This window comes from Mirounga leonina, unplaced genomic scaffold (genome assembly GCF_011800145.1).
Source record: "Mirounga leonina isolate KUSES-001 unplaced genomic scaffold, KU_Mleo_1.0 Mir_173, whole genome shotgun sequence".
Classification (NCBI taxonomy): Eukaryota; Metazoa; Chordata; class Mammalia; order Carnivora; family Phocidae; genus Mirounga; species Mirounga leonina.
Window position 1 is genome coordinate 3,702,072 of NW_023270447.1, and position 15,544 is coordinate 3,717,615.

The window sequence follows — 15,544 nt, forward strand, 5'->3', positions numbered from 1 at the left end:
TAAGACATAAATCTCAGATAAGACATAGACTCTGAAGCCAGACTGCCTAGGTTTAACTCCCATCTTTTCTACCTACATAGATAACCCTTGGGAAATCTACTTAACCTCTCCTGTCTCCATGTCCCCATCTGTAAATTAGGGATAACAGAAATTTACCTCCTAGAGATGTTAAGATTAAATGAGTTAAAACAGGAAAAGCACTTAAATCAGTGCCTGGAATAGTAAGCACTAATAATGTAAGCTATTATTTTCTTCAAATCTGCCTGATTGTTTTTGTTATTCCTTTAATTTTGTTACTTCTATAAATATTCAACCATAGTTATTTTGTATTCTGTATCTGATAATTCCAACATCTGAAAAGATCTTGGTGATCTAATTTTGCTTTTTGTTTATTGTCTTACTCATGTTGGCTTGTTTCTTTATGTGTTTGGTAATTTTGTTGTTGTGAACCTTTTATAGACCTGGATCAAAGATGCTTTCCTCCAGAAAATACCTGGTCTTCTGCTAAGTCTCTAGGAGCATTTCTAACCCAAAAGTACTTCAGTGGATTGGGGTTTCTTTCACTGTGCAGGTAGAATAAATCAAATTCCAAACCAGTATGTAGGCTGGCTTATGAATTCAGATTCTTAAGGAACACTCCTTTTCTCTACCCTGAGCCAGCACGAGAAACAGATGTTTCCTTGCAGTTCCTTTAGCCAGCAGACTTTTCCTCGCACTGGAAATACATCAATGAACAAAAGAGGCCAAAAAATACCTGTCTTCATGCAGCTACAATGAGCAAACGGGGAGTGGTAGGAAGTGATGTTGAAGAAGTAGGTCAAGATTACATAAGGCCTTTAACCATGGTGACAACTGAGGATTTGGTTTCTAGGTGTGATGGGAAGTCACTGGAGGGTTTTGAACTGATGAATGGGACATGATATGATTTACATTTTAAAAGAGCACTCTGGCTGCTGTGTGAAAAAGTCAGTGTGAGGGATCAAGAATGGAAGCAAGAGAAATAGTTGATAAGCTAGTACCCTACTGGGAAATGTTGGTAGCTTGTACTAGGATTGTTGCAGAGTACACTGTAAGAGAGATTAGGCATATATTTTGAAGGTAGGGTTTCTGATAGGTTGGATGTAGGAAGTGAGTGGAAGAAAGGGAACAAGGATGACCCATAGGTATTTGGCCTGAATACCTGGATGAATGGTGGTACCATTTCCTGAGACGGGGCAGACTGGAGGAAGAACATGTGTGGGAAGAAAAAACAAGAGCTCTGTTTTGGACATGTTAAGTTTTAGATGCCAATTAGACATTCAAATGGAAATGTTATATATGTGAATCTTAAACATAAGAAAAATTATGACTGGAAATATCAATTTGAAAATCATCAGTATACAGAAGATATAAAAGCCAGTCAACTGAATGAAATCATCTAGAGTTGTGCTGTTTGATATAGTAGCCACTAGTCACATATGGCTTTTAAATTTTTAATTAATTACAATTAATATTAAGAATTCATTTCCTCTTTTGCACTAGCCACATTGCAAGTGCTCATATGGCCACATATGGCCAGAGGCTATTGTACCAGACAGACTAGGTATACAATACTTCCATCTTCACAGAAAGTTCTATGAGAAGCACTGATCTAGGGGCACCTGGGTAGCTCAGTTAAGTGTCTGCCTTCAGCTCAGGTCACGATCACAGGGTTCCTGGATCGGGCCCTGTGTCAGGCTCCCTGCTCAGCAGGGAGTCTGCTTCTCTGCCTCTCCCCCTGGCTCATGCTTGCTCCATCATTCATTCATAAATAAATAAATAGATAAATAAATAATCAATCAATCAATCTAGGGACGCCTGGGTGGCTCAGTCGGTTAGGTGTTCTGCCTTTGGCTCAGGTCACGATCCCAAAGTCTTGGGATCGAGTCCCACATCGGGCTCCCTGCTCAGTGGGGAGCCTGCTTCTCCCTCTGCCTGCCACTCCCCCTGCTTGTGCTCTCTCTTCTTACAAATAAGTAAAATCTTAAAAGAAAAAGAAGCACTGATCTAGAGTATAGGATAAGAGGAAAAAGGATAAAATCAGAAGGGAAGGAAGGATAGGATAGAAAGAAAATAGGGAGGGAGAGAAGGAAGGGGGAAGGAAGAAGAGGTCCAAGAATTGATCTCTGGGCACTACAAATTTCAAGGATGGAAAGATGATAAGGAGAGAGTAATGAAGACTGAGAGTGGCCAGTGAGGTGAGAGCAAACCAGAAAAGGAGGGTAATCCTGGAAGCCAAATGAGCAAAGTATTTTGAGAAGGGAATGATCAGCGGCAGGAAACATTGCTGAGAAATCAAGTAACCTGACATCTGAAAACTGATCAATGATTTGGTAAAATGGAGATTTCTGGTAACCTTGAGAAGGTTTCAGTGTCATGATGAAGCCAAAGCCCAAGCAGAGTGACTTGAGCAGAGAATAGGAAGTGAAAAAGTAATGAACATTAATACTATTTTCAAGTTTTTTTATAAGTGGGAACAAAAAAAATGGGTCTACATTTAGAGGGGTCCATGAGGACAACAGTTTGTTAAAATATGAGAGCTATTACAACATACCCTACTTGAAAATTAAGCACAGAGAAACTTTTCAGCCCATTACTCAGTTGCAAAGCACACAGTCCCATACATTACCCATACTTCAGAATCTTTCACTAAATGTTCTTTCCAAGTCTTAATCAGATGACTAGCTGCTAATTTCTCTTCCTTCTTCCTTTTTTTATATGAGTTTAGAGAAGGAAATGAGAGATGGAAGCTCGATTTTTCACTGACTTCTAAGTTCAAAACATTAATCTGTATTGGTAACTTTTATCAGACTTAGAATTTTTAATTCTCTATAAAATCTGTAAAATGGATCTCACACAATCATGTATAGAGTATTAAAAAATGTGACTCTAATATTGTCCCTTTTATTTCTTTAATCAGAAGTTGAATTTTGGGGGCAGCTGGTTGGCTCAGTCAGTAGAGCGTGCAACTTTTTTTTGTTGTTGTATTTTTTTTATTATGTTATGTTAATCACCATACATTACATCATTAGTTTTTGATGTAGTGTTCCATGATTCACTGTTTGCATACAACACCCAGTGCTCCATGCAGAACATGCCCTCTTTAATACCCATCACCAGGCTAACCCATCCTCCCACCCTCCTCCCCTCTAGAACCCTCAGTTTGTTTTTCAGAGTCCACAGTCTCTCATGGTTAGAGTGTGCGACTCTTGATTTCAGGGTCATGAGTTCAAGCCTCACATGGGGCATAAGGCTTACTTTTAAAAAAAAAAGTACAATTTTTTTCATGTAGAAACAGAGACATTCAAGCATGTCTTTCCCTGTGGCAATGTCAAAGCAAATCTTTCTGTAGGTGCTGACCTCAAGAAAATTTCCCAGGTTTTCTGAATTTTAAAAAAATAGTAAAAATACTAAGAGATCACCTTAGAAATTAAATGGGAGGAGCGCCTGGGTGGCTCAGTCGGTTAAGTGTCTGACTCTTGATTTCAGCTCAGGTCATGATCTGAGGGTCATGAAGTGGAGCCCTGTGTCAGGCTCCACATTGAGTGTAGTCTGCTTGTCCCTTTCCCTCCCCCTGCTTGCTACTACCTACTCTCTCTCTCAAATAAATAAAATCTTAAAAAAAAAAAAAAGAAAAAAATGGGAAGAAAAGAGCTAAACAAAAATCAAATATGTAAAAACATTTGAATTAAAAAGAACCAAACAATATGTGTTTTAATTTTTACATCTTCACATTTACAAATTTTTGAGTGAGCCCATAGAGAATTTAAATGTATTTTTACAAAAGAAAATAAACATACCTTTACCTTTCCTAAGTTCATGATAACAGCTGAAAATACTATATTCTGTATTGATAAATCAATAGGACTGGTGTAAAGCAAAAAGGTAGTATAAAAGTTGAGCTTCCTATGTTATATATTCTCTCTGGATATGGTAAACATGTGATAGGTAATGTAATTGAGAATAAAGAAATTGGGTTTGAATACCTATTACTTACCATGCAAACTGTTATCAATTTCAATATTCTCAGACATTACTGAATTATTTGTGCTGTAGCTCAGACCAAGAACCATTTGAAGATCTGAGAGATTTAGTCGTGCTGTTAGTTCACCACTTCTATCCCCAACCTACAACGACAAGCATTTATATTTTAGAGTAGTATTTAAAAATAAAGAATGGTGAAGATTAGCTGAAAATGTTGTGAACCTAAAACTGGAAGAAAATATAGAGAAATGAAAATAGTTATACTAGAATTAAGACACTGAACGAAAGGGGTTTTTTCAATAATTGTTTTAAAGAGGGCGCCTGGGTGGCTCAGTTGGTTAAGCGACTGCCTTCGGCTCAGGTCATGATCCTGGAGTCCTGGGATTGAGTCCCGCATCGGGCTCCCTGCTCAGCAGGGGGTCTGCTTCTCCCTCTGCCCTCTTCCCTCTCGTGCTCTCTCTCATTCTCTCTCAAATAAATAAAATCTTAAAAAAAAAAAAATTGTTTTAAAGAAAAGGGAAATTTCTAAAGTATGGCAATAGGAAAGCTAATTACATTGTATCAATTCATTCTCTAAATATTAGTTGCTTTTAATTTCTATAATCATATTTAATAATAATGTAGGTTATTCTGTGACACATTAACTTGGCATCACATGATTAAAATTTCCTTATTTTGTTTCCATTCCATAGTAATAGTTAATATATATTAAGTCAGCACTAAGCATTACACAAGGCACTTTTATATACACTATCTGTAATTCTTATAATGATTTGCAAGGTAGATATTACTCATTTTACAAATGGGAGAAATGAGACTCAGAAAAGGTTTCCAAGCTCAAATAGCCAGAAAGTGGCAAAACTGTAACAGGAACCAATCTTTGATTATAAAAATCATGTTTGCAAAACAAAATATGTTTTTGTTTCTATACCATGCTACTTTTCCATGTAGAGACAGGAGGCATATTTCAGTAATCTTTCCATTCTGCCATGCCTGGCCTTACCTTCCAGTCTTCCTACATCAAGGCCAATGCAAACAGACCTCTGATCTGTATCTTAAAATACTTTGTGCAGTTCTTAGGCCAAGGGAATAACATAGTTAAATTTATTACTAGGTCACATTGGAGCTATCTAGAGAAATAATAGGGCTTCCCCCCGCCCTGCTAATTTGTGAATCATAATAGCACAGATAGCAGTGTTTTAGTTTCATACCTCTCTTGAAATTTCCAAGTGCTTTTCAGCAAAATGCATCGCTTGATCATGATTCCCTAGAGCGGTGTATGCATTTCCTAAGCTCCAACATGCTCTTCCTTCACCAATTCTACAAAACAATTCAAAGCTAACATGCAGTTATCTGAAAGAGAACTGTGTGTGGAATAAAAGCTATCTAGTAGTAATTAAAGGCATAAATAATGCTTTGGATTTATTTGGTCTTTCATATAAAGAACATACTTTCTTAACATAAGAGACTTATTAGACTATCCAGATAATACTGAACTCAGTGTCAGGTATTAAAATGGGAAGCATTCTTTTAAAACATACAATTTATTATGAAATAATAAAATCTCAGGGATAGGTCTTCTAGTTAAACTACTCCATTTTCTTTCCATGATAGCCCAGGTAATCATTCAGTCCATGTTTGAATACCACTGGGGAGAGAGCTCACTAGAAGTAGCATACTTCATTTTGAACAACTACAGAGAAGTTCTTTATAATGAAGTAAAAATCTGTCTTCCTAAAGCAAACATCATGGACTAAATGTATGCACAGATATACTGCTTTTTCATACATTTTTTTTTTTAAATAGCCATCAACATTTAAAAATCAGAAGATTTCAAATAAAACTCAGGACTTCCAGCTTCTCTTTAAAAAAGAGGAGTATATGGACATAACATCCGCGGGCCTGCCTAGCAACAATGAGCTGGAGCTGAGGAGCAGCTGTGCCCTTTACATTGGGCCTTATATGTAAGTTGACCATAATTCTCATACTGATCCAGTCAGGAGGACCTTTGTAGGCAACTGAGTTTGTGACCTATTTGTGTCTTGGTTCAAGGCTATATGGGCCAGTCTAATCTTCTCAGACATGCTAGCCCTTCAAACAATAATATAGAGAAGAGGTGACTAAAACAGAAGAAATTCCTTGAAAAAGAATTAAAAAGAAAACAAACAAAAACAAAGGAAAAATTCTAGGGATTCACTAATGCATCTATATTTTATGATAATTATAGTAAAAAGGTGTATAACTTGCCTGTCATTTAGCTCTTGAGCAATTGCTAAGTGCTTCAGATGATAGTCAATGGCCTTTTCGTAGTCTTGAAGCAAAGTGTATGTGTTTCCAAGACTATAACAAGACTGTGCTTCAGCAGCTCTGTCTTTAAGCTGTCGAGCCAAGAGTAGTGTCTTTCTGAAAAAAGAAATTAATTCTTACACAATGATCATTTTTATTTTTGGCTATACTAATTGTAAAATCAAACTCTCGTTTTTCCTTCTGCCTTTAAAGTAAATCTATTTTAGAGTTTAATATCCCACACTTTCTCCACTACGTTTAGACAAAATGAAAAGATGTCTTGGAATCACAAAAACCAAATCCAAACTCTAAAGAATAAATTTGAGAGTCCTATTTATTCTTCAGAGAAAAAGAATATTGACATATGAGCTCAAGTACCTCTAAAGATTATATAATATAGAATTTTTAACATTTAAAAAAAAAAAACTGTCCCAGTCGTAGTAGCAATAACTTAAAGTAAGAGAATTTTGTCCACATAACATCTCTTTGCAATCAGACTGTTGTCTTTGCATTTTGTCAAAACTTAAAATACTTAGTTAAAATTCTAATGTATAGGTTATTAGTCACTGATTCATGAAAAATATTAAATACCATATTTAAACATTAACCAAATTTTACCTAATATTCACTGAATCGTCAATGAGAAGCTAGTGTAGCAGCTAAGAGTGTGGACCCTAGAGCCAGACTGGGTTCAAATCCCAACTTTGCCAATTATTAGCTCTGTAATGGGGCAATTCACTCAACCTCTCTCTGTTTCTTCATATGTAAAATGGGGAAAATACCTCACAGGGTTTTGTGAGGATTAAATGAATTAGTATACATGAAGTGCTTAGAATAGCATCTTGTTCACAGTATATGATAATAAATGTTAATACTGTTTTGTTATTATCGTCAGCACTTAATCCTACAGATGCTTTAGCTCCAATAACTTAAATGGCTCCTATTATTTCTGCCAAATAGTATAAATATTTCATATGATTTATAATTATATGAAAAATAAGTATATGATAATCCGATAGCTTTAAGCAAACCTGAAATTATGTATTTAATAATGATACCTTCAAAGCTGTTACCTTGGGAGGCTACACACTTATTACACACGTATTGTAATATTGCCTCCTCTCATACATTTTTGGAAGACTTTTGGATTTGCTTTCAGATCCTGGGGTATCTTTCTGGCACATCATTATTCTTTGAGGGTATAGTTAATTTGTAAATGTTCAGAAGTCCTTCTGGAACCAAATTCAATTGCTAAAGTAGGTTTACCAAACTACTGCTTTCTATCCTGAAGGATATAAATTTAAAATGTTAAGACAGGGGCACCTGGGTGGCTCAGTCGGTTAAGTGTCTGCCTTTATTTTAGCTCGGGTCATGATCCTGGGGTCCTGGGATCAAGTCCCGCATCAGGCTCCAGTCCCACATCGGGCTCCCTGTTCTGTGGGGAGCCTGCTTCTCCCTCTGCTTCTCTCTCTCTCTCTCTCATGAATAAATAAAATTTAAAAAATCTTTAAACTGTTAAGACAGTTTTCTTGTGTGGTCCTGAAAACAATTCTAAAGGAGAGTTCTCTCTGAGTTCTAGCCTACTTATGGAGAGGGCAGTGGGAGGAAGTTTCATTACTTTATACTCATGCTTTTTAGTCAAATAGCCACCATCCACTTTCTTACAGAACTTTTCAGTATTTAATACAAGTAGATCATTCATTAACTAAGATATCTGTCTTTTGCTTTAAAATATAAGAAATTTTCTATTTAAAATCAAAATATATACTCCTTATATAGTAATATATTTTATTTGGAAGGATATTTCATATTTAACCAACCAACAAATATTTACCATTGGTCAATGTTTAGAGTACGATGGATGACATTCTAGTTTTTTAAATGGACCCAAAGCAATTTTACCGTTTTTTTAGATAACAAACTGTCCAAAACTCTCTCACATTGGATTCTTTAACAATAAAATACAAATCAATCACTGTATCTGTGGTTCAAACTGGCTTCTGCCTAAGGTCTGCATGGGCCTTCAATCCCCACTAATTAGAGAAAATTCCAAACTAGAAAGCATAGACCGGACAATCTCAAACAGTCTACACTTTGCTATTACCTATGTTTCAAGTCTATTGATAGATCAGAAAGACCCTGCCCAGAAGAAGCTGGGTTTGCTAACTCCTCAGGTAAGTGAATGAGGCCTCAGTTTACGGTGAGGATCAAAGATGGGCAGAGGAGAGTGCTCAACACTGCTCAACAAGGGGGTGCGATGGTAGGGAAAAAAATTCAGTGATCACTGGCAAAAACTAGGGCATATTTTTGTTATCAGGCTTTCTTGTGGCTTTTCTTCAAACACATAATTGGGTAATAAATAAATAAATAAACACACACACACACACATACACACACACACACCACATGCTAAACAGGTTTAAAAGACTTTAAAAGTTTATGGGGCGCCTGGGTGGCTCAGTCATTAAGCGTCTGCCTTCGGCTCGGGTCATGATCCTGGTGTCCTGGGATTGAGCCCCACATCGGGCTCCCTGCTCAGCAGGAAGCCTGCTTCTCCCTCTCCCACTCCCCCTGCTTGTGTTCCCTCCCTTGCTGTGTCTCTCTCTGTCAAATAAATAAATCTTAAAAAAAAAAAAAGACTTTAAAAGTTTAGAATTTCACTTAAAAACAATTAGTTTTAAAGATAAAAACTTACAAAAATATAAAGGAGTCATACCACTACCATTTAACCTAAGGTACAATAATACCAGGTCCTATGCAAAGTAAGTGCTGAATTTATTCTTTTATTCAATCCTCACAACAATACCAAAAGCAAGGAATTGGCATTATCCGTTACAGATGAAGAAACTGAGGCTTAGAAGCACAAGGTCCTACTGCTAGTATGTGCAAAAAGCAGGTTTTAAACCCAAAGCCTATCATTTAATAGGATTGCATAACTACTCATTTTACATTTATCTACAGAAATATTAGACTAACTTGTAGTATTCAGAGGCAGTTTCAAATTCACCAAGAAATATATATGCATTTCCAAGGTTGCTATATGCTCTTCTTTCAGCTGCTTTATCTCCAAATTCTTTTGCAATAAGGAGACGCTGAAACAGAAAATTCTAATTAGATATAGCTATAATAAAACTAAAGAATAATCTAATCACTGTTCAAAACACTGATGGAGAAAATGATCTGGCTCTGAAGCCTTGCACTATACCTGCTCATGAGCTATAACCGCATCCCTGAAGTTGCCAAGTAGGTAATGTGTATTTCCAAGATTTCCAAAGGCACGTCCTTGGGCTGCTCGATCACCCAAAGCAGTCACTAGTGATAGGTTTTCCCTAAATGGTAAGAAAAGTTGTGAAAAAATAAGTCTGAGAAAAAAATGTATTGATTTGACTTACAAATCAAATTCTTTTTATCAAAAAAATTTTAAATAAGCTTAGAGCTGTAATGTGCCACATTTTAAAGCTATGTCTATGAAAGGGATGCCTGGCGGGCTCAGTTGGTCGAGTGTCCCACTCTTGATTTCGGCTCATTTCATGATCTCAGCGTTGTAAGATCAAGCCCAACATCTGGCTCTGTGCTCAGCAGGAAGTCTGCTTGAGATTCTCTCCCTCTCTGTCTGCCCCTCCCCCCGCTCACGTGCACATTCTCTCTCTAAATAAATAAATAAAATCTTAAAAAAAAAAGATATATCTATGATGGAGGGTGAGAACTGGGAACACTAACTGAGAACTGGGAATATTAAATAACTGGGAACACTTTACTGAATCATTCAGGCAGGTTTCTGTCCAAAGTCAAAAACGGGGTCAATCTTAGAACCCTTACAGCTAAGAAGTTCTATGAAATTCTACTAGTTAAGAGACTAAATTTACTCCACATAACTTAGGCTAATGATTGATATTTCTTGTTTTTGCCACTAAGTGGCACTGGCTAACAGTTTAAAGGAAAGCTTTCCTGGAAGGGGATTACTCCTAACACTAAAACAGTTAGCAGCAATTTGATGGTTTATTTTTACTTGCTAGTCCATAATTCTAAAACCTTTGCCAAACTTAAAAATGTATTACTGGATAAAGAATGTAGAGTAGATCCAAGGCTTAGGTGGGCCACATGACTGCATCAGTGCTACTTACTCATAATAATCCACAGCTGCCTGAAGGGCATTTCTCACTTCTTCTGGAAATTCTCCCATGTCCTGAAGACCAGGGCAGCCAAAACTTTTCCCTTTGGCGTGATACACATTTCCAAGATTGTAAAGTGCTCTTGCTTCTCCCACCTAGATGAAGATATCAGCAGAATTTACATTTTGAAATCAGAAGCCAAGTATTCTAATGCCAATCACATATTCATTTATAATATCCTTGATGGTCAAGAAAAAGAAATGTTTGCATTGGCCATCCACACAGAACCAAACAAATGATTACTTATGAAAGAAGAATGTGTTATTTTCTTTTTCTTTGCTATTTTAAATTTTTAAATTTTTTCTATGAATTTTTTTTGGTATTAACTTTTAGTAAACTACAGAATAATTAAATAGGATTAAAACACAAAGCAATTTCAATGAAAACATTTGGCCTGCCATCTAATGTTCCTTATTACCTTGTCATTAAGCTCTCTAGAAATATCTAGGTGTCGCTGACAACAAACTACAGCTTCATCAAAATTCCCAAGAACTTTTAAGGTATTTCCCAGATTACCACTAGCTTTGGCTTCCCCCAGCTGGTCTCCAATAGTCCTGGAAGAAAAAAAAGGAAGTGGTGTTAAAAATAAAGCAGCCAGAGTATAGTTTTCCCCAGAAGACAACTGACATGCTTTAGGTATAAAGGACCCATTAGCCTTGAAACCTACTTTAAATAAAAATTTTAAACTGACATTTCTGTATTTAAATTTAATTAATTTTCATTCATTTAATTAAACTCTAGGGTTGTTCACTACTATTAATTCATTTAATTAAACTGTGATCAGCCTAAAGACTAGTTTTAGAATGCAATGCTACTGAATTAGAACTCACTAAAATGTATTAAGTTCATTTTTTTAATTGAATGAAAATATTTTTTTAAGGGACATTTAGGGAGGAAGGGTATTAAAAAGCTTAAATTACCTTGCAAGAGTTAAATCATGATGATGATATTCTAATGCTTTGGCATAATCATGCAAATAGAAATAAGCATTGCCCAGCTGGCTGTAAATAGCACTAAGTGTTTTTAGGTCTTCAGTTCCAACTTGAACTGCAGCTTCAAAGAAGGACACACCAGCACGGCAGTCTCCTGATTTACACAGACGTTCCCCTTCCAAGGCCAGTTCTAGGCAAGAAGCTTCCATTCTATAAAATTATACAGGACAGACATTTACAACAGTACATTACAACCGCACCACAGTATTTCTAACTTCAGGTAATATCATTTTAATGTTGACTGTGGCTACTCTTGCTCAGAAAAGCTGCCTCTATAATTGAAGTAGATATACATTATTGATAAAACAGTCAACTATTATTTATAGCACGCGCTAATTTGCCTAATCGAATATTTCTGAGCCTCAGAGGTCTTTTATAAAGGATAGCTAAGTATCTCTATACAGAGCCCATTTTAAATGGCCCATCCAGAGCAACCCACTTTACCAATGAGAGAAACTAAAGTAGTGTTTCCTAAACTATTCTGAGTTGTGGCAGTAATACAGACTTCCTGAGAGTTTGGGGAAAAAACAGGTACCTGGGGAAGGGGAAGGCCTATAATTAACACCCTTCTCTATCCACATATCGAAGTGATCTACTCACCTGTCCATCAACCCTTCCTACTACCATCTATACCTCTTTTTCTGTCTCATACACTCATACAGACACACACTCCTTCCTGTTCTCACCACATGATCATCTATACCTCAGAAAAAAAGAGGAGCAAAATATTTTGATCTATAAGGCACACATCCATAAGAGAACTAAGTGTCAAGAAACTTTATGTTAGAAAGCAATAATTTAAAAGATTTGCAGAAATTCTAATTCTCAAAGTCTGTCACTGGATTTTTAAAAGCCAGAAGAATTAAGTTAGTATAAATCTATGTAGAAGAAAAAGCACTGATACTTCAGGTTCTAATCCTAGACTTTAGTAGGTGCCTTTCACCAAAGTTGCCACTGTGTTTCTTCAACATTTTTATGATTTCTGCTATGTCTATGTATTACCTAATCATTCACTTAAATGTGTTTCTATAATTTGGCAAATTTTGAAATCGGCACATGTCCTTAAAAAAAACCTCTAGCTTCATCCAAAGCAGTATCCATGGAGCTGTTGAGTTTGATGTGATACTTATGTTTATTTTCTAATGCACATTAAGACAAATATGTAAGTAAAATAAGAAAGCAAAATTACCTTATGTAATACGACTGGTACACATATCACCCTTTAGAAAATCCTGGTTGAGCTCATCAAGCATTTTGATTTTGTGAGCAACATGAAATTACTCCTTACTAGAATTAGCTTTGAACAACTCTAACAGAGCAGTGATTCTTAATCCTGGCTGCACAACAGCAGAGTTCATGTGGAGTGTTTAAAACTCTCAATGCAGGGCACCTGGGTGGTACGGTTGGTTGAGCGTGCAACTCTTGGTTTCGCCTCAGGTGGTGATCTTAATGTTGTGATCTCAGTCATGAGATCAAGCCCCGTGTCAGGCTCTACACTCAGGGTGGAGTCTGCTTATGACTCTCTCCCTCTGCCCTTCTCTATGATAAAGAAATAAATCTTTAAAAATAAATAAATAAAACTCTCAATGCTGGGTCCCACTCTCTGGGTATGAGGTCTGGCTCACAGTATTTTTTAAATACCTCCAGGTAATTCCAACATACAAGCCAGAGTTGAGAATCACTGCTTTACCAGGAAATGTGAATTAAACCACCACTCACCCTAAATTCAAACACGATTATACTTCTGTATTTCTAGTAGCAGGTCAATTAACATTCAGATACTTCCTTTGGCCTATAAAATGTCAAGGTTCCTTACAGCCATAAATTAAAATGGAATTGCAAAAGTAGAAAATAAATCTGGTAAGCCTAAGAGAAAAGTCTGGACTAAGATTAACAGAGCCAATTGCAAAGGCTCAAAGCTGGCTTTTAGTTCGGGATAAACAGATTTATGTAGTCATCTCTGATAGGTAATTTTCAAGTTTTATATGCAGGTATCTTTTTTTTTTTTTTTTTACAATTCAAGTAATTTAGCCAAAGGATACTCTCTGTTCATAGTCAGACTAGTGATTTCACCCTCACTTTATGATCTAAGCAAAATAATGCAAGTAAACCTCTATTTAACATTTTGCTTCAACATTAGACCAAGTCAATTAGATACAAAGATGGAAGATCTTAAGTACATGGAAAAATTAATCGGTTAAATCAGAAAACGTAAATTGCTATATTTCTTCATGTCATTTCAAATTAATAAAACCAATTTGTTTTTCACAAGTAAAAACTGCCCTTTAGAACTATATTTCTGAAAATTAGAGACTTCATAAAGAAAAAGATTATTTTTGTTTAAGGTTTTATAAGATTACCAGTATATTGTGTGTGAAGAGAAACAAGGTAGCAAAAGACTACCATGTAAAAATGTGATTTTATTAAAGTGTTCTTCTGCTAGATGAGCTACCAAAACGAGGTGTCTTTATTTGTCTGAATACCAAAACCACTGAACTTACAAGAATTACCACAGGAAAGAAATTGGAAAATGTATTTTTACATATAAAATATATTACTTTTTCTATTAAAATTTTTTATTTTTTGAAAGATTTATTTATTTAACTTATTTAAGCGAGCGTGAGAGAGCATGTGCGCATGAATACAAGTAGAGGGAGGCAGAGGGAGAAGCAGATTCTCCAGTGAGCAGGGAGCCCTATGCAGGGCTCGATCCCATCATGATCTGAGCCGAAGCAGAAGCTTAACCAACTGAGTACACCTCTATTAAAAAAAATTTTTTTTTAAAGATTTTATTTGAGAGAGAATGAGAGAGAGAGAGCCCAAGAGGGGGAGAGCGGGAGAGGGAGAAGCAGACTCCCCACTGAGCAGGGAGCCCAATGCGGGACTCAATCCCGGGACTCCAGAATCATGACCTGAGCCGAAGGCAGTTGCTTAACCAACTGAGCCACCCAGGCGCCCCTATTAAAAATTTTTAATTTAAGCATTATTCTAATTATGTAAATTATATACTGAGCATTTCACTGCTAGGAATTGATATTAAATCTATAGGTACACAAATTCAAAAAAATATATGTGAAAGGATGTTCACAGCAGCAAAAAACCCCACACAATTTAAATGTCCATCAATAGAGTATTAAAGAAAATGCACGGTACAATGGAATACTAATGATCGTATTCACTGAGTATTTACTGAGGGAGAGGTAGAGAAATAGTTACACACAACAGCACCATCTGTTCAGGATGGGTAGCTGGCTGGCCAGGAAATCAGAGATAAGGTAGAACTGGCTATTCAGATATAAGGCATGTAAAAAATTGGAAATTTACAACATGTTTACTATATCCATATAAACCAGAAAAATGTCTTCTTCAAATAAATATCTTCACCACAAATATTTGACTTTCTGGATTTAAGCTTACACATTATTCTGGAACCATCAAACCAAATGATGTTGTATATAATATTAATTTAGCTATAGACTAAATAGTGTCATAAGAGCTACAAATTTTTAAAAAGGCATTTTATTTTATTTTAAAGATTTTATTTGACAGAGAGAGCGTGCATGAGTGAGCGCATGCATGCACCAGCTGGGGGTGGGGGGGAGAGAAGGAGACTCCCTGCTGAGCAGGGAGCCCAATGCAGGACTTGATCCCAGGACATTGAGATCATGACCCGAGCGGAAGGCAGATGCCCAACCGACTGAGCCACCCAGGCGCCCCCTTAAAAAGGCATTTTGGATAATTTTCATTAGGACGAATGACAGCAAACTGGAACCCTGCTGGCTACTCAGCTGTCTCTGAAGTCCATGAAGTAAGAATACCCTGTAAGGGAAACTACCTTAGCAAAGTTACTTCAGTAACTAAGTCCCAAAATAAAGTCCCAAACTCTCTAGTTTATTAGTAATTCTAAGAAATATTTGGCTCTGGTATAATTTTATTAGAAAAGAAGTCAATATTCTGGCAAAATCTCCCAACGCCTCAATCAAATATATCTAATTGCAAAGTAGGCAAGGCAGGTTGGTTTATAAATTTTTTAGAAGATCATTAAATAGTAAGAGAGAAAGTAATTTCATATCCTCTTTGTCTCTATGAGAG

At 36.3% G+C, this 15,544-nt stretch overlaps 1 protein-coding gene across 3 annotated transcripts in view; it reads right to left on the minus strand.

The window, feature by feature from the left end:
• The window catches only part of GPSM2 (G protein signaling modulator 2), a 58,649-nt gene that overhangs the window by 27,972 nt on the left and 15,133 nt on the right, over positions 1–15,544 (minus strand). For all 3 annotated transcript variants that reach the window (XM_035017876.1, XM_035017877.1, XM_035017875.1), the window contains exons 2-9: positions 11,381–11,602; positions 10,879–11,014; positions 10,413–10,555; positions 9,494–9,617; positions 9,265–9,380; positions 6,250–6,405; positions 5,214–5,322; positions 4,016–4,145 (exon numbers count right to left, since the gene is read on the minus strand). In XM_035017876.1, the coding sequence (XP_034873767.1) occupies positions 4,016–4,145; positions 5,214–5,322; positions 6,250–6,405; positions 9,265–9,380; positions 9,494–9,617; positions 10,413–10,555; positions 10,879–11,014; positions 11,381–11,601 (1,135 nt within the window). In that variant the 5' untranslated portion in view covers position 11,602. The remainder of the gene's footprint in view (positions 1–4,015; positions 4,146–5,213; positions 5,323–6,249; positions 6,406–9,264; positions 9,381–9,493; positions 9,618–10,412; positions 10,556–10,878; positions 11,015–11,380; positions 11,603–15,544) is intronic.